The 24,934-nt window shown below is 46.7% G+C and overlaps 1 protein-coding gene across 1 annotated transcript in view; it reads left to right on the top strand.

Annotated features, from left to right (window-relative positions):
* The first annotated feature begins 1,157 nt into the window (after window positions 1-1,157).
* Window positions 1,158-24,934, top strand: part of slc6a11b (solute carrier family 6 member 11b) — a 66,968-nt gene continuing 43,191 nt past the window's right edge. The window contains exons 1-5 of the mRNA XM_056273904.1: window positions 1,158-1,368; window positions 2,652-2,786; window positions 9,189-9,329; window positions 9,792-9,873; window positions 19,684-19,816. Of these exons, the coding sequence (XP_056129879.1) occupies window positions 1,158-1,368; window positions 2,652-2,786; window positions 9,189-9,329; window positions 9,792-9,873; window positions 19,684-19,816 (702 nt within the window). The remainder of the gene's footprint in view (window positions 1,369-2,651; window positions 2,787-9,188; window positions 9,330-9,791; window positions 9,874-19,683; window positions 19,817-24,934) is intronic.

The raw sequence follows: 24,934 nt of genomic DNA, 5'->3' as shown, positions 1-24,934 counted from the left end.
GGCACAGTGACTCCTGTGTAGACCTGCTGCTACTGTTGAACTAAAACCACAAACAAAGACTAGAGATGGATAAAATATAAACTCTTGACTTACAGCACTGTGTTTAAAATCGTTTTGTATCTCAAAATATTCTGAAATATTCACATCACTCCCACTTCAGATTGTCTCCCCCCCCCCCCACACACTCTCTCTGGCTGTCTGTCTGTCTCTCTCTGGCTCTCTCTCTTTCTCTGGCTCTGTCTGGACACAGCACACTTTTCATCACATGGCTTCACTCCAAGTCGTGCGGAGAGCAGCAGCGTAGTCGTCCGGGTCCAGATCTCGTCTCTCTGGAGAGACCTAAAGAAACCAGTTTACTTCACCCGGATCCAGAGTTTTGTCATCTTGCCCACCTCTCTCCCTCTCTCTCTGTGGCTCTCGCTCTCTCTGTCTCTCTCTCTCACTCTCAGTCCAGTCAGCCTCATTTTGTTCCGTCGACAGTAAAGTGTTCATCATCGCCAAGGGAGGTTTGTCTCTGTTCCCTTTCAGATCGGTGAGTCAGATTTAGTTACAATTATCAAATATCTATGTATTTGGTTATTTATCTATTCATTCATTTATCTATTTGATGAAAAATCAAAAGCAGGCATTTTACCCATTGAACCTTGTAGTGACTCGATGTTTGTTTTTTATAAACTCATCACCAAAAATGTTCAGTTGTGTGTTGTATAATCACTAGAGAAGTTTAATGTGTCTAGAAGAAACTTAACAGTCCTGCATATATTTTCTGCCTGCCCTCCCAGGTGTATCTCCTTCATAATTACATGACGTTCTATTCTCTAGCAGTAAAATAGACTACCTAAGGAAGCAGCCTGTAAACCTAACTCTGTTCTATTTCTTTTTGCTCTCCATCCATTTAGACTTAAAAGAGATAAAGCCGGTCATGTTGCTGTATACAAACTAAATAACACTCATTGAAAAGCGGAAAAGAAAGCTTTAGCTGAGTTTGACATCTTTATTGTGGGTGGTGGGATGGGCGGGGTTTCGCTCTTTAGGGACAGTCCCATAGGAAAGATGTACAAAAGTAAAAGTCACTGAATCGATTGAAAAGGTGTTGGTTATGAGGTGACATCTCTCCATGCCTTCATCCCTCTCTCTCAGCAGGCTGTTGGAGAGACATGACAGCCGAGAAGAGTGGGCCCGTTATAAATGGGAAGCCGGAAGACGGCCGAGATCCAGAGGGGTCCAGCTCTAGTCTGGAGGACGGTGGCTATAATGAGAGGGGTCACTGGAACAACAAGATCGAGTTCGTCCTATCGGTGGCTGGAGAGATCATCGGACTGGGCAATGTATGGAGGTTCCCTTACCTCTGCTACAAGAACGGAGGAGGTGAGACAGGTTCTTCTATCTCTGTTACAAGAATAGAGGAGGTAAGACAGGTTCTCCTACCTCATAAATAAGAATGGAGGATGTAAGACAGGTTCTTCTATCTCTGCTACAAGAATAGAGGAGGTAAGACAGGTTCTCCTACCTCGTAAATAAGAACGGAGGATGTAAGACGGGTTCTTCTATCTCTGCTACAAGGAATGGAAGAGGTGAGACAGGTTGACCTACCTCTTATCAGAAAAGGGGAGGTAAGACAGGTTTTCTCGTCTGTGCTACAAAAATGGAAGAGGTAAGACAGGTTATCCTACCTCTGCTTTAAGAATATAGGAGGTAAGCAAGGTTTCCATAACTCTGTTCCTCACAAAACTAAACGCAAAAGAAAGAGGGGTTCTGTTATCCTTGATATAAGAATGGAGGAGGTAAGATGGGTTTTCTTAGCTGTTATCAGATCAACGTAGAAACAGATGACTGGGGGTTGAAACAAGGTCAGACAGGTTCCCACGGAGAGTGGAAATGAGACATAGCGATAAATTGAGGTTGAATGATTGCCGTGCAGAAGTGAGACAGGTTCTTTTTCTAACCACTGCAGCCAAACCTGAAAGTCATGAGTGCTGGCATCACTGTGAATTATAAAGGAGGAATTCTGATATATATTTTTTTCAGTTTTCTATGTTGTAATGAAATTATTAAATGGGAAGAGAGAGGGAGTTATTGTTAACTCTACAGCAGCTGAATTCACGGTAATTCAGGAATGATTGTTTTCCCTGGAAGTTAAGGGACATTTATTTAACAGGCAAGATTCAAGATTACTTTATTTGCGACTAGTTATTCAAATGAAGCCAAATCAAGTTTTATTATCGCCAAGCAAGTTTTCACATTTGACTTGGTGAGATACTAAGATGTGAAAACTGCAACTTACATGATACAACACTCCAAACCAGTGGTTCTCAATCAGGATCTCAGGTACCACCAGTACTGCTAGTTTTCTCTTCTACCAGGTTCATTGCATTCACCTGAAACAACAGTACCGGTGCTATCTGAGGACCTAAATGAGAAGGACTGGCTTAAAAGGTAGAAATGTGTCTGAGGAAAAGTCTGTAGAGTGTAAAAGTATCTGAGAATATTATTCAACAGGTGGGAGTAAAACACTATGCCACCATCTTGGCTCAAGAATGAGGCTCCAAGTTTGAGTATTTTTTTTTTGTGTTGTTGTTTTTTCCTCATCATGTTGGTCAGTATGACTGGCAGTCTGACGAGTTTCTTCTTGTGTTTGTAATGGTGTGAAGGTGCATTCTTCGTGCCGTATGTCATCTTCTTCGTGTGCTGTGGTATCCCTGTCTTCTTCCTGGAGACGGCCCTGGGCCAGTTCACCAGTGAGGGAGGAATCACCTGCTGGAGGAAAGTCTGCCCGCTGTTTGAAGGTGAGAAAAACTTTATCTGTCTATCTATCTATCTATCTATCTATCTATCTATCTATCTACCTATCTATCTGTAAAGTGTCTAAACTTGATAGCAGACCTGTAGAGTTCACACACTCGAAACTCTATTTACCATCTGGTGGCCGACATTCAAAAACTGAGGTCACGACCTGTGCACGACATACATCATCGCCTATAATTTAAAGTGAGAGCACCACAACGCAACATCCCACCTCTTCTAAATTTGACACAAAGTAAATAACAGAAATACAAGCAACAGCTACATTACCTAACATGAGTGACACGGATCCATGAATGCAACAGCATGAATAAGGGTACAGTACATTACTGGAAACGGAAAAACTCTCACACAAGAAGAAAATGAGATGGCACCTATAACTAATACGGTACAGAATAACCAAACAAGAGAACTCAGTAAGCAATCACTTCAGGGGTAATGTTTTTCAAGGTGCAATGTTCCTAAGTGAGTCACCACAGGTTGTCTGCCACATGAATCATCTGAGGAGACTTCTGGTGTGACAATGAGTGGTGGGAGTGGTGAGGTTTCATTGTAGACAGTTTTTGGATCAGATGCTGCTGAGCTGTGCATTCATGGCAGATAATTTTCAGAGCTGGCCAGTGGGGGTTCATCAACTCAGAGGAGATTTGGGTGATTCCTGATTCCTTGGGATGTTATTATGTAGCTGTTGGGCTGAGGAGCTGGGCTCTCTACTCTTGCTAACCTGTTTAAACCATGTGCAGTCTGCTTCCTGACGGTTTGACCTGGTCTTAATGCAGGGAGGCACCAGGCATTATGGTCATAATATGCTTTCTTCTTCATTCTCATTTTTGTGATAGTGGATTTCACATTAGTGTTGATGGCATGCTGGAGCATGGCTTTGGATAGTGGTAAGAATGTTCTGGTCTGTCTGGACAGAATTTGCTGAGCAGGAAAGGGGAGCCCATCACTGGGAATGTTGCAAGCATGGAGGAGGGCAGCTTGGATGTCCGTCCCATCATGGTAGCACTTTTCCAGATGTCTAGGAAAGCGCTATATAAATGTAATGATTATTCTCATCTCGTTTCATCTCATCATCAGCTGCTTCTCCAGGGTCAGGTCACAGTGGCAGCAAGCTAAGTAGAGCACTCCAGACGTCCCTCTCCCCAGCAACGCCCTCCAGCGCCTCCTGGGGGATCCCAAGGTGTTCCCAGGCCAGATTGGACATGTAGTCCCTCCAGCGAGTTCTGGGTCTACCCCAGGGTCTCCTCCCAGTTGAACGTGCTCGGAAAACCTCCAAAGGAAGGCACCCAGGACGCATCCTAATCAGATGCCCGGACCAGCTCAACTGGCTCCTTTCGACATGAAGGAGCAGCGGCTCTACTCTGAGCTCCCTCTGGATGTCTGAGCTCCTCACTCTATCTCTAAGGCTGAGCCCAGACACTCTACGGAGGAAACTCATTTCAGCTCCTTGTATCCACGATCTCACTCTTTCGGTCACTACTCAAAGCTCATGACCATAGGTGAGGGTTGGAACAAAGATTGAGTGGTAAATTGAGAGCTTTACAACATCCGCATTACTGCTGATGCTGCACAAATCCGCCTGTCAAGCTCCCACACCATCCTACCCTCACTCCTGAACAACACACCGAGATACTTGAACTCCTTCACTTGAGGCAACAACTCATCCCCAACCCGGAGGGAGCAATCCACCATTTTCCGGTAGAGAACCATGGCCTCAGACTTGGAGGTGCTGACTCTCATCCCAGCCATTTCACACTCAGCTGCATACCACCCCAGTACATGCTGGAGGTTGTGTTCTGATGAAGCCAACAAAACCACATTACCTGCGAAGAGCAGAAATGCAATTCTGAGGTTCCCAAAACGGACACACTCCTCACCTTGGCTGCGCCTTGAGATCCTGTCATGAATATCACAAACAGAATCGGAGACAAGGGACAACCTTGGTGGAGTTGGAAACCCACCAAAAAAGTCTTTGACTTTGTGCTGAGAATGTGGACACAGCTCTCACTTTGGTTATACAAGGACCAGATGGCTTGTAGCAACTGCCCTGGTACCCCATATTCCTGCAGTACCCCCCAAAGAATGCCCCAGGGTAAACGGTTGTAAGCCTGCCCCAAGTCCACAAAACACATGTAGACTGGCTGGTCAAACTCCCATGCCTCCCTCAGCACTTCCGCAAGGGTAGAGTTGGTCCGTTGTTCCATGGCCAGGACAGAATCCACATAGTTCCTCCTGGATCCGAGGTTCGACAGTCGGTCGGAGCCTTCTTTCCAGCACCCTAGAGTAGACTTTCCCAGGGGGGCTGAGCTGTGTGATGCCCCTATAATTGGAACACACCCTCCGGTCCCCTAATAATAATAATAATAATAATAATATTAATAGTAATTTTTTTTCCATCCATTCATCCATTATCCAAACCCCTTATGCTGCTCAGGGTCACGGGGATGCTGGAACCTATCCCACCAGTCATTGGGCGGCAGGCCGGGAGACACCCTGGACAGGCCGCCAGGGCCATCACAGGGCCGATTCACACACATTCACACCTAGGGACAATTTAGTGTGGCCGATTCACCTGACCTACATGTCTTTGGACTGTGGGAGGAAATTGGGGCACCCGTAAGAAACCCACGTAGACACGGAGAGAACATTCAAACTCAGCACAGAAGACGACCCGGAACGACCCCGACCTTCTCGCTGTGAGGCGACCATGCTGACCACTGTGCCACCATGCTGCCCTATTGTTATTATTATTATTATAACAATAAACAGTGTACTAGACAGTCAAGGAGAGGAGAAGGACAACAGCTGCCCTAAGTGTTAACCAGTGTTGATTCCGTATATGGTGGGAGTTTTGGAACAGTTGAGACATGTATTTTCCAAACACCGCGTCTCTGTTGCTTTCAAACCCCAAAACACGCTACACCAGAAGTTGGTCCACCCTAAGCATAGGGTCCCCTGGAACAAACGGAGCAATATAGTGTATGCTGTTTAGTTCCAGGAGGATTGCCATGATTTATACATTGTGGAAACTAAACAGACGCTGGCCAAGAGGATGGCACAACACAAGAGAGCTAACACGTTAGACTAGGACTCCACAGTGTGCACCCACAGTCTACAGGCTACAGGCTACACCCACAGTCTACACTCCACAGTCTACAGGCCAGTGGCCACTCTTTCAAGGATGAGGATGTGTACATCTTTGATAGGGAGGAACGCTGGTTTAAACAGGGAGTCAAAGAGGCAATCTATGTGAAGAGGGAACGGCCATCCCTGAACCGAGGGGGGAGCTAAGAGTTACATCTGTCACCATCTTACAATGCTGTGATTGCAAACATTCCCCAATCCTCTGTGAATGGTACACATTGTCATTGTAACTCTATCCAAAGGAGTTGAATCAAGTGCAACTGGACTTGGTATATATCCGTGAAGACGTTTCGCCTCTCATCCAAGAGGCTTCCTCAGTTCGTGTCTTTCTGGCTAGACCAAGCTAGTCTGACTGGCTGGTGATGAGACTCAGAATTTATCCTCTAGGAGTCGTTGTCAGAGCTATTGATGTCCATGGCTCTTTGTGTCCTCGGGACACAAAGAGCCATGGACACAAAGAGCCATGGACATCTATAGCTCTGACAACGACTCCAAGAGGATAAATGCTGAGTCTCATCACCAGCCAGTCAGAAAGGCATGAACTGAGGAAGCCTCTTGGATGAGAGGCGAAACGTCTTCACGGATATATACCAAGTCCAGTTGCACTTGATTCAACTCCTTTGGATCACCATGACCTGGATGAATGAGAACATTCACAGACAATGTAACTCTAGTTAATGGTCACGGCGCCCATATTTGCATATGGAACTGGTCGTTGTTTTCAGTCGTTATGCCACTGTATTGTTTATAAAGGTGGGGATATCTGCAGTCACTTGAGACTGAGGCCACGTTTACACGACAACGGGCTTGCTAAAAACGGAAAAGTTTTTCCTTTGCGTTTTAAAACGGTTCCGCGTTCAGACGACATCATTTTGAATAGATCCGCGTGCACACGGATCCGCGAAACAACGGCTAAAAACGCTGTAGTGTGCATGCCAGGCCAGTAGTTGGCGCTGAACCTTTGTAGTAGAGAGCTCTTCCGGTGGACCTCAGTCACACAACTCGCCCTCGTACAAACGCCTTCTTCTCAGAGCGGCGAGTAAACAAGCAGGCGATGGCGAGTGTCCGCTGGAACACAGAGCATTTGGTGTGGAGGGGTGATGAGGTGGAGTTGTTAGTCCACCCTCCAGTAATGGTGCAGCAAATCTACGCTTGGCTGGAGGAGCGTTAATAAGCTTAGCAGGGGCGCCGGCACAAACAGCCCGGTAAGCCGCCGTTGTTCATAACGCGCATGCCTATTTGACTGAAAACGTAATACGCGTGTGCGAAGCGGAGCTGTGACGTCACAGTTTCCACGGGAACCGGTTTCGCTAGTTTACGCGGCGACGCTGGAGTTGCGTTTTCAGAAGATTTCAGTCTGGAACCCGCTTTCAAAAGTTTGTGTTTTCAGGCCCCCAAAACGCCGTTGTCGTGTGAACGAACGGCCGAAACACAAAAAAACTTCACCGTTTTGTGTTGGAAACGTTGCCGTGTACGAGTGATGAAACGTTTCTCTCAATAAAGGTTGTGTCCAGGTGAACTGGTTCAGCTTTCTGTGATTGTCCAAGCAGTGGTCTCGCACCCCTACTGACCACGTGAAATGCGAATAGCCCCTGCAAACAGCGTAGTATTGCTGTGCCTTCTGTGTTAATTCTCTTACCTCCATAGGTACAAGATCGATTCTTTCACGTGAATTCACAGGGATTGCGTGGTCAGCTGCATCCAGCATGCGTTTGGACGTCACATTGCACTCAGCACCAGTGTCCACTTTTATCTTTAGTTTCCCCTTTCCATTTTCAGTTTCAGTGTTGTGAAGATGTTTCCCATCTGAGTAGGTAAATCAGCCAGGTCACAGTAAAAAGTATCGTCCAGAGCACTGTCTGTCTGGTCCCGGATTCAGTTCGTCCACTCCGTCTTGTTGTGCATTGACTGGGCCTTTGGAACTACCTGTGTCCTGTGCTGGTGCGGATCTGCAGCATTTAGCAAAATGATCAAGTTTGCCACAATCATTTCATAAGTTTGTTGAATGCATAGCATTTACTGCGGTCAGGAGAGTGTTGTCCATTGCAGTTTCCACAGTGAGTTTTCTGAATAGCACACATATCCGCTTCTTTTTTTTTCTTTTTTTTTAACTGCTTGGAGCTCTTCTCTGATGGTTCATGGAGCATACAGGTGCTAATCACCAGCTCGAGGGTTAGATTCCTTTCACGGAGTAGCTGCGTGCAGACCGAAATCACTTCCACTACTGAGGACCACGCCCCAACATGACTTTATAGGTTTAAAGAGGAGAGGAAGTGTTGGATGATGGGGATGGATGATGGAAGTGAGGGTGAGGAAGGATGTGCAGGTTGTCTGATTAGGCCAGTCTGGGACATCTTGACATACAGTCTGTCTGTCTGTCTGTCTGTCTGTCTGTCACCTAGAGAGAATCAAGGGAGACAGTGAGAGAGATTTTTATAAAAGTTTTTGAGTTTCTTAAAATTCCTTTAAAAACTACAACTACATCAACACCCTGTTATTCTTTGGTGGTATTCTCTGGTGGTGTTCTCTGGTGTTCTTCTCTGGTGGTGTTCTCTGGTGTTGTTCTCTGGTGTTGTTCGCTAGTGTTGTTCTTTGGTGTTCTTCTCTGGTGGTGTTCTCTGGTGTTCTTCTCTGGTGGTGTTCTCTGGTGTTCTTCTCTGGTGGTCTCTAGTGTTGTTCTCTAGTGTTCTCTGGTGTTGTTCTCTAGTGTTGTTCTCTGGTGGTGTTCTCTGGTGTTGTTCTCTAGTGTTGTTCTCAGGTGTTCTCTGGTGTTGTTCTCTGGTGGTGTTCTCTGGTGTTGTTCTCTGGTGGTGTTCTCTGGTGTTGTTCTCTGGTGGTGTTCTCTGGTGTTGTTCTCTAGTGTTGTTCTCTGGTGTTCTTCTCTGGTGGTGTTCTCTGGTGTTCTTCTCTGGTGTTCTTCTCTGGTGGTCTCTAGTGTTGTTCTCTAGTGTTCTCTGGTGTTGTTCTCTAGTGTTGTTCTCTGGTGGTGTTCTCTAGTGGTGTTCTCTGGTGTTGTTCTGTGTTCTCTGTTCTCTGGTGTTGTTCTCTGGTGTTTATGTTGAATCATGTGTTGATGCTCAGTGATCCAGGTAATTTTTCTGGGATATCTTGAGTCATGTTTTAGATTATTTAAACTTCATGTGAGCAGATTTCACGCAGAAGAGGCAGGCGTTTTCAAATCCACCATCCATCCTTCTTAACAGAACATTATTCATGTGTTTGTCTCTCTGACGGCTCAGGTATCGGCTATGCCACGCAGGTGATCGAGGCTCACCTGAACGTGTACTATGTGGTGATTCTATCCTGGGCCATCTTCTACCTCTTCAACTGCTTCACCACAGAGCTGCCCTGGGCTGGCTGCGGACACTACTGGAACACAGGTGAGCTGCAGAACAGCAAGACGGGTGAAGAAACTGACACCTACACACGATTTAAATCGTTTACAATATTCACTTCAACAAACAAACATGAAACACTAGTGGGAAATCCCAGTGTGACCTCGCACTATCATTAGGAAGAAGAGACACGTGGTAACTCAAACTTATTCAGTTTCCACACATTTCCAAGTCACACACACACACACACACACACATAGCCATGAACACACACACAGCCATGCAGATCCGTTATTTCGTGAGGTGAGAAATTCTGGAGCTCTCATTTTGAGGATGTGGTGCCTTGCCTGCGGGCACTCTGGCAGCACTGGTAAGGCTGTTAGATGAAGTAACCAGCGGTATGTGATACTGACTCTTGGACTGTTGGATTTAGAGTGCACAGAGAACAGGAAGTAGTGAAGGACTGATCCTGTATGTACAGTAATCAGCGTCCCTGTGTCCCTGCAGAGAACTGTGTGGACTACTATGGAGAAAATGCCACCAACATCACAAACCCCAACGCTACCTCTCCTGTCATCGAGTTCTGGGAGTGAGTATGCTTTTCATTTGTCTTTTTTTTTTAAATTTATTTCTGATTTTTCCCTTTTTCTCGCAATTTAGTGGCAAATCGATCCCTATTTTAGTTCAAACACCCACCCTCGTACTGCATGCGTTCATCAACTGCATCTCCCTGGCCGGCAGTCTCGAAGGAGATGCCTCGCCACTTTCGTGACAAGGTGACTCCAGGCCGAACCACTGCTTTTTCCCCCACACTCACAGAGACGCATTCATGTGATGAACACAAGCTGACTCCGCCCCCTCCCGAAGACAGCGTTGCCAATTATCGCTGCTTTATCGAGTCCGGCCATAGTCGGATCTGACGAGACCGAGGCATGAACCCCGGTCCCCAGTGGGCAAATGCATCGACACAAAGCCAATGCTTAGACCGCTACACCACCGCGGACCCGTTTGTCATATTTGAAGGACTTTTTTCATGCCCATTTCAGGAATATATCAACGGAGACGCAGCATGGTGAGGAGCAGAGGAATTCTTAGAGAATGTGTTTCAGGAGGTTTTTGAGGCGCAGCCATGAGTGCTCTTTCAACCATCCTCTTGATATCTGTCACCATCCACTTTATTACAAACCCATGTTCATACGCTGGAATATATCATTGTAATGCTTAAAATACAGAGCATATCTGTTTAGGCCATGACTGGAATCAACATCTACTCTGTTAGAAGATGTCAGTCTGGGTACAGAGACCCGTGGACCTCACAGTTACTACCATCTCCATATGAGAAGAACGAGCTCTGCTTACTTAATGAAATCATAGAAATACAACTCTGAAATATTCAAATGAAGGTTTTACTATAACACGGCTAGTAATCGAGACTTGGAGATTCATTTGATAACTGTTTGTTGTTCGCTGTGACGCCTTCTTCAGGCTTATATACTCAATAATAAATCTGGATGCGTACGGGTAGCGTCGTTCTATTCCATTGTCTACCAACACGTAGCTTGCCAGATCGAATCCCCGTGTCTCCTCCGGCTTGGTCAGGTGTCCCTACAGACACACTTGGCCATGTCTGCAGGTGGGAAGCCAGATGTGGGTATGTGTCCTGGTTGCTGTACTAGCGCCTCCTCTGGTCAGTCGGGGCGCTTGTTCTGGGGTGAGGGGGAACTGGGGGGAATAGAGTGATCCTCCCATGTGCTACGTCCCCCTGGTGAAACTCCTCACTGTCAGGTGAGAAGAAATGGCTGGTGACTCTACATGTATGGGAGGAGGCATGTGGTAGTCTGCAGCCCTCCTGGGATTGGCAGAGGGGGTGGCGCAGCGACCGGCATGGCTCAGAAGAGTGGGGTAATTGGCCAAGTACAATTGGGGAGAAAAAGGGGGAAAATTTTAAAAAATAAAAAGGAGAACAATTCACCTCAGCTGTATTTCTCTAATGCCCCTTTTCCACTACATGGTACCGACTCGACTTGACTCGACTCGCCCTTTTTTCGTTTGCCATTACTGGAAAGTACCAGCATTTTGGTAACTGTTACCACTTTTCTGGTACCACCTTTGTCAAGGTTCCAAAAAAAACGAGCGGGTACCAAAATCAGTGCAGTCCTCTGATTGGTCAGAGAAACACGTCCCACATTTTGCATCACTGCGTCATCAATGCGCGCATGGATAGCACCCAGCATTTTTAAATACCGAAGCAGAGTTATCTTAATAGTACATTTTGAAATTGAAAAAAACAGAGAGCCGAAGATCTGAGGGGGTATTGTTACGGTAATGGATAACGACACAGAGCGAGTCGAGTTGAGTATGTAGTGGAAAAGGGGCATAACACTCCTCCTTTCTCCCACAGCATATGTCCATGGCGCAACATTTAATACTGTAGGTGACTTAACTAATAATGCTGACACTGTACATACGATAACTAGTGCCGGCCCGGTCTCGCAGCTCTCAGGCCATTCCTGGCTGATATCCACTGTAGATCTGAAAAACAGACCTCCAGTCGGCCGTGTCATTGGACGTGCCAACCTTTCCCCCAGTAATTAGTCAGCCTTTTTAATATTTGTGTGTAAGCAGGCACTGGTGGGCCGGCTGTCTCCCAGCGTGCATGACATGTTCACATCCTGTCGCTCGGCCAGAGGCAGCGTCTGCACGGCCGACTCAGCCGGATGTCCCGACTCATTTTTTAACCACCACTAATGTCCGAACTGCTGTCACAATATGTAGTTTAAGTTTTTTTTTAGGTATTTTTGCAAGTCTGGCTGGGCAGCAATTACGAGAGACAATCATTATGGATATGAAAATGCTGGACTTTCACCAGTGACATAAACCAAGCAGGAGAGAAACTGGGCCAACATGACGCGACCAACACGGCCTTGACACCAACCAGAACCAACCAGCAATGCCAAGACAGACATATTTGTACTGTAGCAAATTCAGGGGGCAGTTGGGAATCCGCCGCAGCTGGGAAGCGAGCCCGGGTCACCCACACTACGGGCAACTGCACTAACCAGTCAACTAAAGGGTCCGACCCATTAGCCAAGGGCTAGTGAGTCTAGTCATCCGTGGCCATTACATCCATCTATCCATCCAGTTATCCATTATCCGAACTGCTTATCCTGCTCTGAGGGTCACAGGGATGCTGTAGCCTATCCCAGCAGTCATCGGGCGTTAGGCAGGGAGGCACCCTGGACAGGCCGCCAGGCCATCACACAGGGCCGGCATACACACACACACCCACACATTCACACACTGGGACATTTAGTATGGCTGATTCACCTGACCTACGTGTCTTTGGACTGTGGGAGGAAACCGAAGCCCCTGGAGGAAACCCACGCAGACACGGGGAGAACATGCAAACTCCACACAGAGGACGACCTGGGACGACCCCCAAGGTTGGACTACCCTGGGGCTCGAGCCCAGGACTTTCTTGCTGTAAGGCGACCGCGCTAACCACTGTGCCGTGGCCATTACAGTGCTATATATTTACAGTGTAAACAAATACAACCTTAACTCCTAATGATCTGACAGGTATTTTACCAGGTATTTGAGGAAATTTTCCCTTTCTGGTAAAGACCAAATCCATCTATCAGAACAGCAGGAGACTGCTGCCCTGTTCAGCACTCTACTGCTGCTGCTACAATCGTCCTTTTTATAAATACCTTCATCTCCTCAGACTCCGTGAGCATCTGTGGAACGCTCCATTGTATGGAGGATGGAGAGAACGTGGAAAAGAGAACTGTTTGATTACAAAACCCAAAGAATAACTAAAGAAACCAGCGTAGAAATACTTTTGTCGAAAGGGACCGACGGGCTCCAAACATCTGAGCGCCACAAACAAGTTTTAAACTTGATCTGGCTCCAACTCTGCCAAGACTGAGGGCACACGCTGGCGTCTGGGTAGTGGGGCGGTCTATTCCGTTGCTTACCAACACAGGGCTCGCCGGTTCGAATCCCCGTGTTATCTCTGGCTGGGTTGGTCGTCCCTACAGACACAATTGGCCATATCTGCGGGTGGGAAGCCGGATATGGGTATGTGTCCTGGATGTTGCACTAGCGCCTCCTCTGTCGGTCGGGGTGCCTGTTGGTGGGGGGGGGACTGGGGGAATAGCATGATTTTCCCATGTGCTACGTCCCCCTGGTGAAACTCCTCACTGTCAGGTGAAAAGAAGCGGCTGGTGACTCCACATGTATTGGGGGAGACGTGGTAGTCTGCAGCCCTCCCTGGATCGGCAGAGGGGGTGGAGCAGTGACTGGGACGGCTCAGAAGAGTGGGGTAATTGGCCAAGTACAATTGGGGGGAAAATACAATAACAACAACAACAACAAAAAAAAGACTGAGGACACACACACACACACACACACACACACAGAGCACACCCTCTGTCCTGCGGGGTTCTGTTGGACCTGACTTATGGACAGCCCCCAAGAACATGTCACTGGGATCAATGGCTGCCCAAAAGCTTTGGGGTGAACTTGGGGCCAAACCACTGGCAGCACCAATTGGCTCCGAGCCTCTCCTCTCTTCCTCCTTCTGCGCTGTCATCTGACCCACAGTTAGCAAACAGGAAATGCTGTTCAGCACCATGACGCTCCCAAATCACTCATAAAACTCCTGTATCTTCCTGCAATGCTCAACGTCTCAAGAAACTGACCTAAATAACACTAAAATATCAACTTTGCAATATGGGTCTTGACTGCACTTAGAACCCAAACTATATTTAGAAAGATGGAAATGGTTTTAGAGAAAATACATATGATAAAACACATATTCACACCAAGAGTATTCTGATTCTGATGATACACCAAAACGCACCAATCATAGCTAAGGGTCGAAGGAAAGGGATGTAACATGGATGAAATAATGGTTTGGTGGAAGTGTGTTCAGCAAACAATAAAAACACCGCACATGATCCAGGATTCTTTTTTAGATAGCGAACATTGTACGTTATTTATTTTTCATCATTTTCTCTCTCTCTCTCTCTCTCTCTCTCTGTCTTTTAGACCAAGGTATCCTGATCAGTTTACGCCGACTGAACTCGCTGCAGAAGCTAAACATGCACATTCACATGTGCAGCTTTTAGCATTAGTTTAATGTCATTTTGCCTTCAAGGGGTCAGTGTGTGAATGGGGGTCTGATATTGACATGAGGGAGAATCAGTTACAGCATTTTGACAACTCAAGACCTGCTAATATTACTGCTAACTTTCATACCAGCAGTCGTGTCGACAGAGACGTTTTAGGGAGTTGTTCCTTATCCGATGAGAGGGTCTAAGGACAGGATGTTGTGTTGCTGTTAAGCCCACTGAGGCAAATTTGTAATTTGTGATATTGGGCTATACAAATAAATTTGATTTGATTTTGATTTACATTAGCGCACATCATCATCGGTGGTCACTCGAAGCGAGTATGATTGTCCTCTCCATTGGGTTGTCTATTTGTGGGTCTTCAGATGGTTGTAGAGGCCGATCCACATACTTTGGTGCAGTGTGCGTAGGGGAAAGTGGTGGTGATGGTGGTGGTTGAGCCTTTTTCTCCCTCTCCTTGCAATGCTGTCGCTTTTTCTCTGCGGCACAGTGGAGCTGCATTTCATGACATGCAGCTACTCCCTGCATGGATTTCTTCCAGGAGCACCTACCCCGTGCAATGTGTTGCCTGTTGCTTGATGTGATGTTGAATTTATTCATACTGGTCTTGATATTGTCCTCTTTTTTTTTGCCCACCGGGAGCTCGCTGACCTTCCTTCAGCTGGGAGTACAGGATCTGTTTGGGGAGACGTGTGTTGGACATACGGATGACATGGCCTGTCCATCGGAGTTGGTGCTGCATTATTGTGGTGGTGATGCTAGTCATGTTGGCTTCTTCCAGAATGCTGATGTTGCTGCGTCTGTCCTTCCAGCTGATCCTCAGGATGTTTCTTAAGGATCTTTGGTGATATTGTTCCAGGATTCTCAGGTGCCTGCTGTAGGTGGTCCATGATTCCGCTCCATACAGCAGAGTGGGGAGAACAACAGCTCTGTAAACCAGGAGTTTTGTTTGGGCCTTTAGGTCTCAGTTTTCAAAGACACTTACTTTGAGGGACAATCTGTTCTGCTGCAGTAACAATAAAAAAACAATGCAGGGCGAGACACACAAGATAAAGACCACACATACGTAAGCACACACAAATAAAAAACACATATAAATACAGAGGTAAAAGGTGAACAGAAGAAGTACAAAAGTTACGATTAGTGGAAAAAAGAAGGGAGAAACTGGCATGGCTGGAGATGTGCCGAGGCTAGCTGTACATTCCTGAGTTGAGCAGTGAAATGGCAGAGGAGAATTTATATCAGTTTCTTTTGGCTTATGGTTGTCTGAGGTGGGACCCAGAGGGCAGAAACTTAAATCCCAAGTGCAGGGGTGGGTACTGTCAGATATCATGGATTCTGCTTTCTCTACCAACTGTTTGTTGTACAGTTCAGATGGACTTTTCTGCTGAGTGCCAATACATTTTCTACTGACTTTTATCACTTTTTTTTTCTTTTTGGATTTCCCCCTTTTTTTCTCCCCAGTTGTACTCGGCCAATTAGCCCACTCTTCCGTGTTGTCCTGGTCTCTGCTCCAACCCCTCTGCTGATCCGGGCAGGGCTGCAGACTACCACACGTCTCCTCCGATACATGTGGAGTTGCCAGCCGCTTCTTTTCACCTGACAGTGAGGAGTTTCGCCACGGGGACGTAGCGCGTGGGAGGATTACACTATTCCCCCCAGTTCCCCCTCCCCCTCGAATGGATGCCCTGACCAACCAGAGGAGGCGCTAGTGCAGCGACTAGGACACAAACCCACATCCGGCTTCCCACTCGTAGACACTGACAATTGTGTCTGTAGAGATGCCCGGCCAAGCTGGAGGTAACATGGGGATTCGAACCACCGATCCCTGTGTTGGTAGGCAACAGAATAGACCGTCACGCCAACTGGACGTCCCCTTTTGTCACCCTTGTTAATGAGGTTTTCTGTTTGAGGTCGAGAGATGCATACCAGCAGATGAAAGAAGTGGACACTGACTCAGTGAGAGATTAATAAAACGATGCCATCAGGGATCTGTCAACATGGGACTTGGCTCCTGTCCTCTGACAAAAAGACACTGCTGGCTTTTCTTACTCAGCACATCTGTATTCCTATTAAAGGTCACCCTACTGTCAATTATAATGCCCAAATACTTGTAAGACTCGACAGCCTCCACATCTTGTCCATTAATTACAGCGTTAGCGGGGTTTGGATGGTGACGTCTGAAAGCAATGCACATGTCCTGGTTTTTGTCACGTTCAGTTCAGTTTGTTGTGTTAATGTTAGTTAATGGATGTGTGAACAGTCTGTGTGGACGTTATACACATGACATGTAGGTCAGTATGCAGTACTGCTCTATCCCCTAAAGAAAATATTTGGGAAAACGTGCTCTTTACTGCAGGGTAAAAGATTTGCATAGCATTTCTGTCATTGAACGTCTGTCAAGTCGGAGTCACACTGGATGTTAGTGGCCGAAGGAATCTACAAACTGAGGTGTTGCTCTTGGTGACGCTTCCTAAACTACAATTTAACTAAAAAGTAACATAAGTACAACATACATATTTGTATATGTTCATATACAGCATATATTTAAAGCGTTTTTTTCCCCCGGAAACCATCAATGGTGTAGATAAAAGTGCTCAACAAATGAGGAGCAGAATGCATTTCAGTACAAGCCTGTACTGAAATGCATTAGGGTTTTTTTTCCCCCTACAGCTGTCTATATATATATATATATATATACACTACCGTTCAAAAGTTTGGGATCACCCCAACAATTTTGTGTTTTCCATGAAAAGTCACACTTATTCACCACCATATGTTGTGAAGTGAATAGAAAATAGAGTCAAGACATTGACAAGGTTAGAAATAATGATTTGTATTTGAAATAAGATTTTTTTTACATCAAACTTTGCTTTCGTCAAAGAATCCTCCATTTGCAGCAATTACAGCATTGCAGACCTTTGGCATTCTAGCTGTTAATTTGTTGAGGTAATCTGGAGAAATTGCACCCCACGCTTCCAGAAGCAGCTCCCACAAGTTGGATTGGTTGGATGGGCACTTCTTGCGTACCATACGGTCAAGCTGCTCCCACAACAGCTCAATGGGGTTCAGATCTGGTGACTGCGCTGGCCACTCCATTACCGATAGAATACCAGCTGCCTGCTTCTGCTCTAAATAGTTCTTGCACAATTTGGAGGTGCGTTTAGGGTCATTGTCCTGTTGTAGGATGAAATTGGCTCCAATCAAGCGCTGTCCACTGGGTATGGCATGGCGTTGCAAAATGGAGTGATAGCCTTCCTTATTCAGAATCCCTTTTACCCTGTACAAATCTCCCACCTTACCAGCACCAAAGCAACCCCAGACCATCACATTACCTCCACCATGCTTAACAGATGGCGTCAGGCATTCTTCCAGCATCTTTTCATTTGTTCTGCGTCTCACAAACGTTCTTCTTTGTGATCCAAACACCTCAAACTTGGATTCATCCGTCCACAACACTTTTTTCCAGTCTTCCTCTGTCCAATGTCTGTGTTCTTTTGCCCATCTTAATCTTTTTCTTTTATTGGTCAGTCTCAGATATGGCTTTTTCTTTGCCACTCTGCCCTGAAGCCCAGAATCCCGCAGCCGCCTCTTCACTGTAGATGTTGACACTGGTGTTTTGCGGGTACTATTTAATGAAGATGCCAGTTGGGGACCTGTGAGGCGTCCGTTTCTCAAACTAGAGACTCTAATGTACTTATCTTCTTGCTCAGTTGTGCAACGCGGCCTCCCACTTCTTTTTCTACTCTGGTTAGAGCCTGTTTGTGCTGCCCTCTGAAGGGAGTAGTACACACCGGTGTAGGAAATCTTCAATTTCTTAGCAATTTCTCGCATGGAATAGCCTTCATTTCTAAGAACAAGAATAGACTGTCGAGTTTCAGATGAAAGTTCTCTTTTTCTGGCCATTTTGAGCGTTTAATTGACCCCACAAATGTGATGCTCCAGAAACTCAATCTGCTCAAAGGAAGGTCAGTTTTGTAGCTTCTGTAACGAGCTGAACTGTTTTCAGATGTGTGAACATGATTGCACAAGGGTTTTCTAATCATCAATTAGCCTTCTGAGCCAATGAGCAAACACATTGTACCATTAGAACACTGGAGTGATAGTTGCTTGAAATGGGCCTCTATACACCTATGTAGATATTGCACCAAAAACCAGACATTTGCAGCTAGAATAGTCATTTACCACATTAGCAATGTATAGAGTGTATTTCTTTAAAGTTAAGACTAGTTTAAAGTTATCTTCATTGAAAAGTACAGTGCTTTTCCTTCAAAAATATGGACATTTCAATGTGATCCCAAACTTTTGAACGGTAGTGTATATATATATATATCTCAATGTTGATATTCCGCTCCTCATTAGTTGAGCACTTACAACAACATTGACGGTTTCGGAAAAAAACGCTATATATATATATATATATATCCATTATCCAAACTGCTTATCCTTACTCAAGGTCGCGGGAATTCTGGAGCCCATCCCAGCGGTCATAGGGCAGCAGGCGGGGAGACACCCTGGACAGGCCGCCAGTCCATCATATATATACTATATAAATATTAAATGTGTGTGTGTGTGTATGTATGTATATATATATATATGGGCAGTACGCAGTGGTTGGCGCGGTTGCCTCACAGCAAGAAGGTCCTGGGTTCGAGTCCCGGGGTAGTCCAACTTTGGGGGTCGTCCTCTGTGTGGGGTTTGCATGTTCTCTCCATGTCTGCGTGGGTTTCCTCCCACAGTCCAAAGACATGTAGGTCAGGTGAATCGGCCGTACTAAATTGTCCCTAGGGGTGTGTGTGTGTGTGTGTGTGGGCCTTTTGATGGCCTGGCAGGGTGTCTCCCTACCTGCCGCCCAATGACTGCTGGAATGGGCCCCAGCGACCCTGAGAGCAGGATAAGCAGTCCGGAGGTTTATATGTGTATATATATATATATATATATATATATATATATATATATATATATATTAGAACCCTCAAACTCTCAGGCCTCTGGTAGAGGACCCGAGCTTGAGGAAGACACACACCACCCAAAAAAGGGTGAGAAAGAGAGAAACTGAAGATGTCACTTAGATGAGTAATGAAACAGATCTGTCAATAAACGTATCCAGATGAACTGATTCACTCTTCTTTAACACATATAGATATGTTTTATATACATGTGCTTATATAAGTACATGTATATACAGATATGTTTGATGCATCAGCTAAATAATAAAAACAAATGTTTAATGGGTTCATTTGCTTGGTCGTGGGTCCAAACAGACGGCGGGTGCTGAAGATCTCGGACGGCATCGAACATGTGGGCGGAATGCGCTGGGAGCTAGCCATGTGTCTCGCCCTCGCCTGGTTCATCTGCTACTTCTGCATCTGGAAGGGGCCGAAGTCCACCGGCAAGGTAAGACAGAACTACCAGCCTCTATCAGTCTGAATGTCCTGTTGTGTTGCTTAAAGACAGGCTGGCGATGGGAACAGAGTTGTATCTGTTAATACGTTCAAGTGAACAGCAAGCTTAGAGATTGCATATAAATTTCAAATCTGTGTGTGTGTGTGTGGGGGGGGGGGTTGGGGTGGGGGGGATCTCTGCTGATGCTCAGACCCCTTCGAAGGCAGCGTTTGTGATAAATGTCTTTTATGGCTGGGAGCTGGGTACCGGTGATATGCTGGGCCGCCTTGACGACCCGCTGCACAGCTTTCTGGTCTACTGAGGTACAGTTGCCGTACCACACTGAGATGCAGATGGTCAGGATGCTCTCTATGGTGCAGTGGTAGAAGTTGGGGAGAATTTTGGGGGGTAGACGGGCGCTCCTCAGCCTCCTCAGGAAATGCAGGCGTTGTTGGGCCTTTTTCACAAGGGCCTGGGTGTTTAATGTCCACGAAAGGTCCTCGCTGGTGTGGACTCCGAGGAATTTAAAGCTGGAAACACGCTCCACTTCCACCCCATTGATGTGTATGGGAGAGTTGCTGCAGCTTCCACACCTCCTGAAGTCCACAATCAGCTCCTTCGTCTTCTGCACATTGAGGACAAGATTGTTGGTGGTGCACCATGATGTGAGGTGCTGAATCTCGTCCCTGTAGGCCATCTCGTCATTGTTGGTGATACGGCCAATGACTGTGGTGTCATCTGTAAACTTAACTATAACATTTGAAGGGTGAGTTGGCAGGTAGTTGTGGGTAAAGAGGGAGAAAAGGAGGGCCTCAGAGCACAGCCTTGAGGGGCACCTGTGCTGAGGGTCAGGGTGGAGGAGGTGTGGTCACCTAACCTAACAGATTGAGGTCTGTTGGTCAGGAAGTCCAGGGTCCAGTTACAGAGGGAGGGGTTGAGGCCAAGGGAGAGGAGTGTGGTGGTTAGTTTGGTGGGGATGATAGTGTTGAAGGCAGAGCTGTAATCTATAAACAGCATCCGGATGTATGTGTTGTTAAGTTCAAGGTGGGTCAGAGCAACGTGCAGGGCAGTGGCAATGGCATCCTCAGTAGACCTTTTGGGACAGTAGGCAAAGTGTGTGTGTGTGTGTGTGTGTGTGTGTGTGTGTGTGTGTGTGTGTGTGTGTGTGTGTGTGCGCAGGGGGAAGCGGATAATGTTTTTGATGTGAGCCAGAACCAGTCTCTCAAAGCACTTCATGGCAATGGGGGTGAGTGCTATGGGTCGGTAGTCATTCAGACATGCGGGTGTTGGTTTCTTGGAGACAGGAATGACAGAGGTGGTCTTGAAGCATGCCGGGACTGGATTGGGACAGTGAGAGGTTAAATATAGTTGTGAAGACCTCAGCCAGCTGGTCGGCACATTCCTGGAGGACCTGACCTGGTATGGCTTATAGAGACTTAAAAAGAGGGAGAGAAAAGGTGTGTGTTCACACATGTGTGAGAGAGTTGTGAGGGATGAAACTAACAGGTCACATGGTGCACGACACAGTGGAAGACGTGAAAAACGACAAACAGGAGAGAGCGGGCAGTGTTGCCTCTAAGAGCCTCGAGTGTCTTTTGTGCGCCTTGTGTGAAGTGAGAGAAGAACGCCGCATTCAACCCTGGAAAGTAGAGCATTCATGAGACGCATGTAGAGTATCCCCTACCTCCACCACACCACCTCCACGCTCACACTGAGGGAGAGGGAGGGGCGAGCGACTGAATGGATAGCAGCCTCTGTATAGAAGAAAGCCTCTCTCTCCCTCTCTCTTTCCCTCTGTTCAACTGTTTGCTTTTGTTGGAGGTGTTTGCTATTCTGCCGTCTAAACTCCCCCCCACTTGTGATTTACGGCAGGGGCACGCCAGTAAATTTTGGGATGGCTTAAACATGCTCCCGTGGTGAACGGGGGGGGGGGGTTGGATTTAGAGGATGTGGAGCGTCAGAAGTTCATGGGGAGATGGAATATGGCGCTATTCATCTCCAGAGAGAGAGAGAAAGAGTGTAAGGTTTTAGAGGTGTAATCGTTTTATTTGACTAATTGAAGAGGAGATGAATGGTGCACCAAACAGGTTTTCCCACACTCTCCCTGCAGGTCCATCCAGGATTAACAGAGTTTACAGGACAGATTAAAGTCTCAAACCCAGTGTCGCTGTTCTGATGTGGCCTCCACTGAGAATTCACTTCGCTCTCCAATCTTGACTTTAGCTACTTGATTTCAGCCATCGCCACTGGTCCTCATTCTCTCGTCATCTCAGGAAGTTTTTGGTAAAAAAAAACTTTAGAGGGAAAAATACAGAGTGGATTAGATATTTGTACTGTTATTTTTCATTAATTAATTAATTTTTTTCTTTTGGATTTTTCCCCTCATTTTTCTCCCCAATTGTACCTGGCCAATTACCCCACTCTTCTGAGCCGTCCCGTTTTTTTGGGGGGGGGGGATTTTCCCCCCCTTTTACTCCCAGTTGTACCTGGCCAATTTTAGCCCACTCTTCCAAGCCGTCCCGGTCACTGCTCCACCCCCTCTGCTGATCCGGGAAGGGCTGCAGACTACCACACGTCTCCTCCCATTAAAGTAGAGTCACCAGCTGCTTATTTTCACCTGACAGTGAGGAGTTTCACCAGGGGGACGTAGCACGTGGGAGGATCACGCTATTCTCCCCAGTTCCCCCTCCCCCCCTGAACAGGCTCCCCGACCAACCAGAGGAGGCGCTAGTGCAACGACCAGGACACATACCCACATCCAGCTTCCCACCTGCAGACACGGCCAATTGTGTTTGCAGGGACGCCCGACCAAGCTGGTGGTAACACAGGGATTCGAACCACTGATCCCTGTGTTGGTAGACAACAGAATAGACCGCCACGCTACGTGGACTTTTTAAAAAAATTTTTTTGATATACTTTATTCATCCCCATGGTGAAATTATGCTCTGCATGTAACCCATCCTAGCTGTGTAGCTAGGACCAGAGGTGGAAAAACCCAGTCCAGAAAGTAAAAACCCGAACCATGTCTTTACTCCATCCATGTATTAAACCAGCTGATTTGGGAAACCAGTCAGTGCAATCTGATGGTTTAGTACATGGGTGGAGTAAAGACACAGTTAGGGTTTTCACTTTCTGGACTGGGTTTTTCCACCTGTGCTAGGAGCAGTGGGCAGCCTCTGTGCAGCGCCCGGGGACCAACTGCAGTTGGTCTTGCCAGGCCTCTGTCAGGAGCATAGACAGGAGTATTAACCCTAACATGCATGTCTTTTTGATAGTGGGGGAAACTGGAGCACCCGGACACGGGGAGACATGTAAATTCCACACAGAGGACGACCTGGGACGTCCCCAAGGTTGGACAACCCCGGGGTTCGAACCCAGGACCTTCTTGCTGTGAGGCGACAGTGCTAAGCACCGTGCCACTCATGATGTGCTCATGTGTAGATTGGTTCTCCAGAGGTGACATCAGGGTTCATACGGTCAGGAAAAGACTGCACATTTGAATATACTTTTCCTGGCCCTGGAAAAGTTATGGAAAATTATAATTTGTAGAAGTTTTGGAAAAGTTGTGTAAAACTGATTAAAGCCGTAGACACGTGATAATCACTCAAAGTTGCACCAGCCACTAAACATCAGCTCAGAGAGCATAGTAGCCTGAATTGCTAGTCCTGGTTAACAGCAGAAAGGTATTTTGAAAGGTCAGTGAAAACGGGGTTCAAAGCTCAAATAGTTTGAATTTTGAGTGCAGTAGTAAAGAAGATAACACAAGAGGTCCGCGGTGCTGAAGGCAGCAGTACTGCTAGGTTGGACGACGTCTGTTTTCCCATAGAATAACAACGGGTCAGTAGCACAGCGGTTTTTCTGCTCATAATATGTAGTCAGCTTGACTCGGCATCAACTGTATTAAAGACGGATTAACTAACTCTCTGCGGGTGGGAAGCCGGATGTGGGTATGTGTCCTGGTCGCTGCACTAGCGCCTCCTCTGGTCGGTCGAGGCGCCTGTTCGGGGGGGAGGGGGAACTGGGGGGGGGGGGTAGCGTGATCCTCCCACGCGCTACATCCCCCTGGTGAAACTCCTCACTGTCAGGTGAAAAGAAACGGCTGATGACTCCACATGTATGGGAGGAGACATGTGGTAGTCTGCAGCCCTCCCCGGATCAGCAGAGGGGGTGGAGTAGCAACCGGGACGTCTCGGAAGAGTGAGGTAAAATTGGCCAGGTACAATTGCCCCCCCCCCCCCCCAAAAAAAAAAGATTATCCCTATCAGTGACAGAAATGATAATCCACGAATCTCCAAACCCTGCAGACTGTAGCAGTGTGTGATATGGATGGTTGGTGTCTGGAAGGACTTTGCCAGGAAAAATGACAGGGTGCATAGTGTTCTCCATCTTCATCACAGCAGCCAGATGAGGAAGAAGAAGGCAGGTAGTGTTGAGTCTGAAGAGGAAGTGAAGGTGTTGTGTGTAACCAGCAGATATGACAGAACAAGCTGGTAGAAGACCTTTACCAGCAGACAGTACTACATCAATAAGTACAACTCAGGGTCCACCAGGTTCTTTGGTTTGTTTCTGACACAACAGCCCTGCTGGCTCTCATTCTCTCTGAATGGAGCTCAAACACACCTACGTAGGAGACAACCCACCACATTAAAACGTGGAGATTCAGGACTGCAGCGTTAAGAGAGAGTATTGGGTAGGAAGGTTTTCACAGCTCACTACATGAGTTGGGTAAAATGTACCTGTTGACAGCTTAAATAAAGTTTTACAAATGAACATCAAGGACAGCATCATCAGTTTTGACGTCAGTGAGGAAAGTGGGGGTATAGATGGTGTGGCTGCTCTTTTTTTCTTTTCCTTTTTTTTGTGTACATGTATTTTGTAAAAACATAAACCCGCTGTGACAAATCTGTATAGGGCTAGTGTGTGTGTGTGTGTGTGTGTGTGTGTGTGTGTGTGTGTGTGTGTGTATGTGTGTGTTGTGGAGAGCAACACATTTTCCCACACTGCCAGCATCACGCCTCCTGTTTGCGAGTCATTCCAGAAGAGTCTTTCTTTCCTCCTCCTCCCAGCCTGGCTCTGCTCTCTCCTGTTCTCTTCTCTTCAATCGGACTTTGACGGTTTGCCAGTGAGCCG

This window comes from Lampris incognitus, chromosome 2 (assembly GCF_029633865.1).
Source record: "Lampris incognitus isolate fLamInc1 chromosome 2, fLamInc1.hap2, whole genome shotgun sequence".
Classification (NCBI taxonomy): Eukaryota; Metazoa; Chordata; class Actinopteri; order Lampriformes; family Lampridae; genus Lampris; species Lampris incognitus.
The sequence above is the reverse complement of the archived record's forward strand: the minus strand, read 5'-3'. Positions and strand labels throughout refer to the sequence as shown.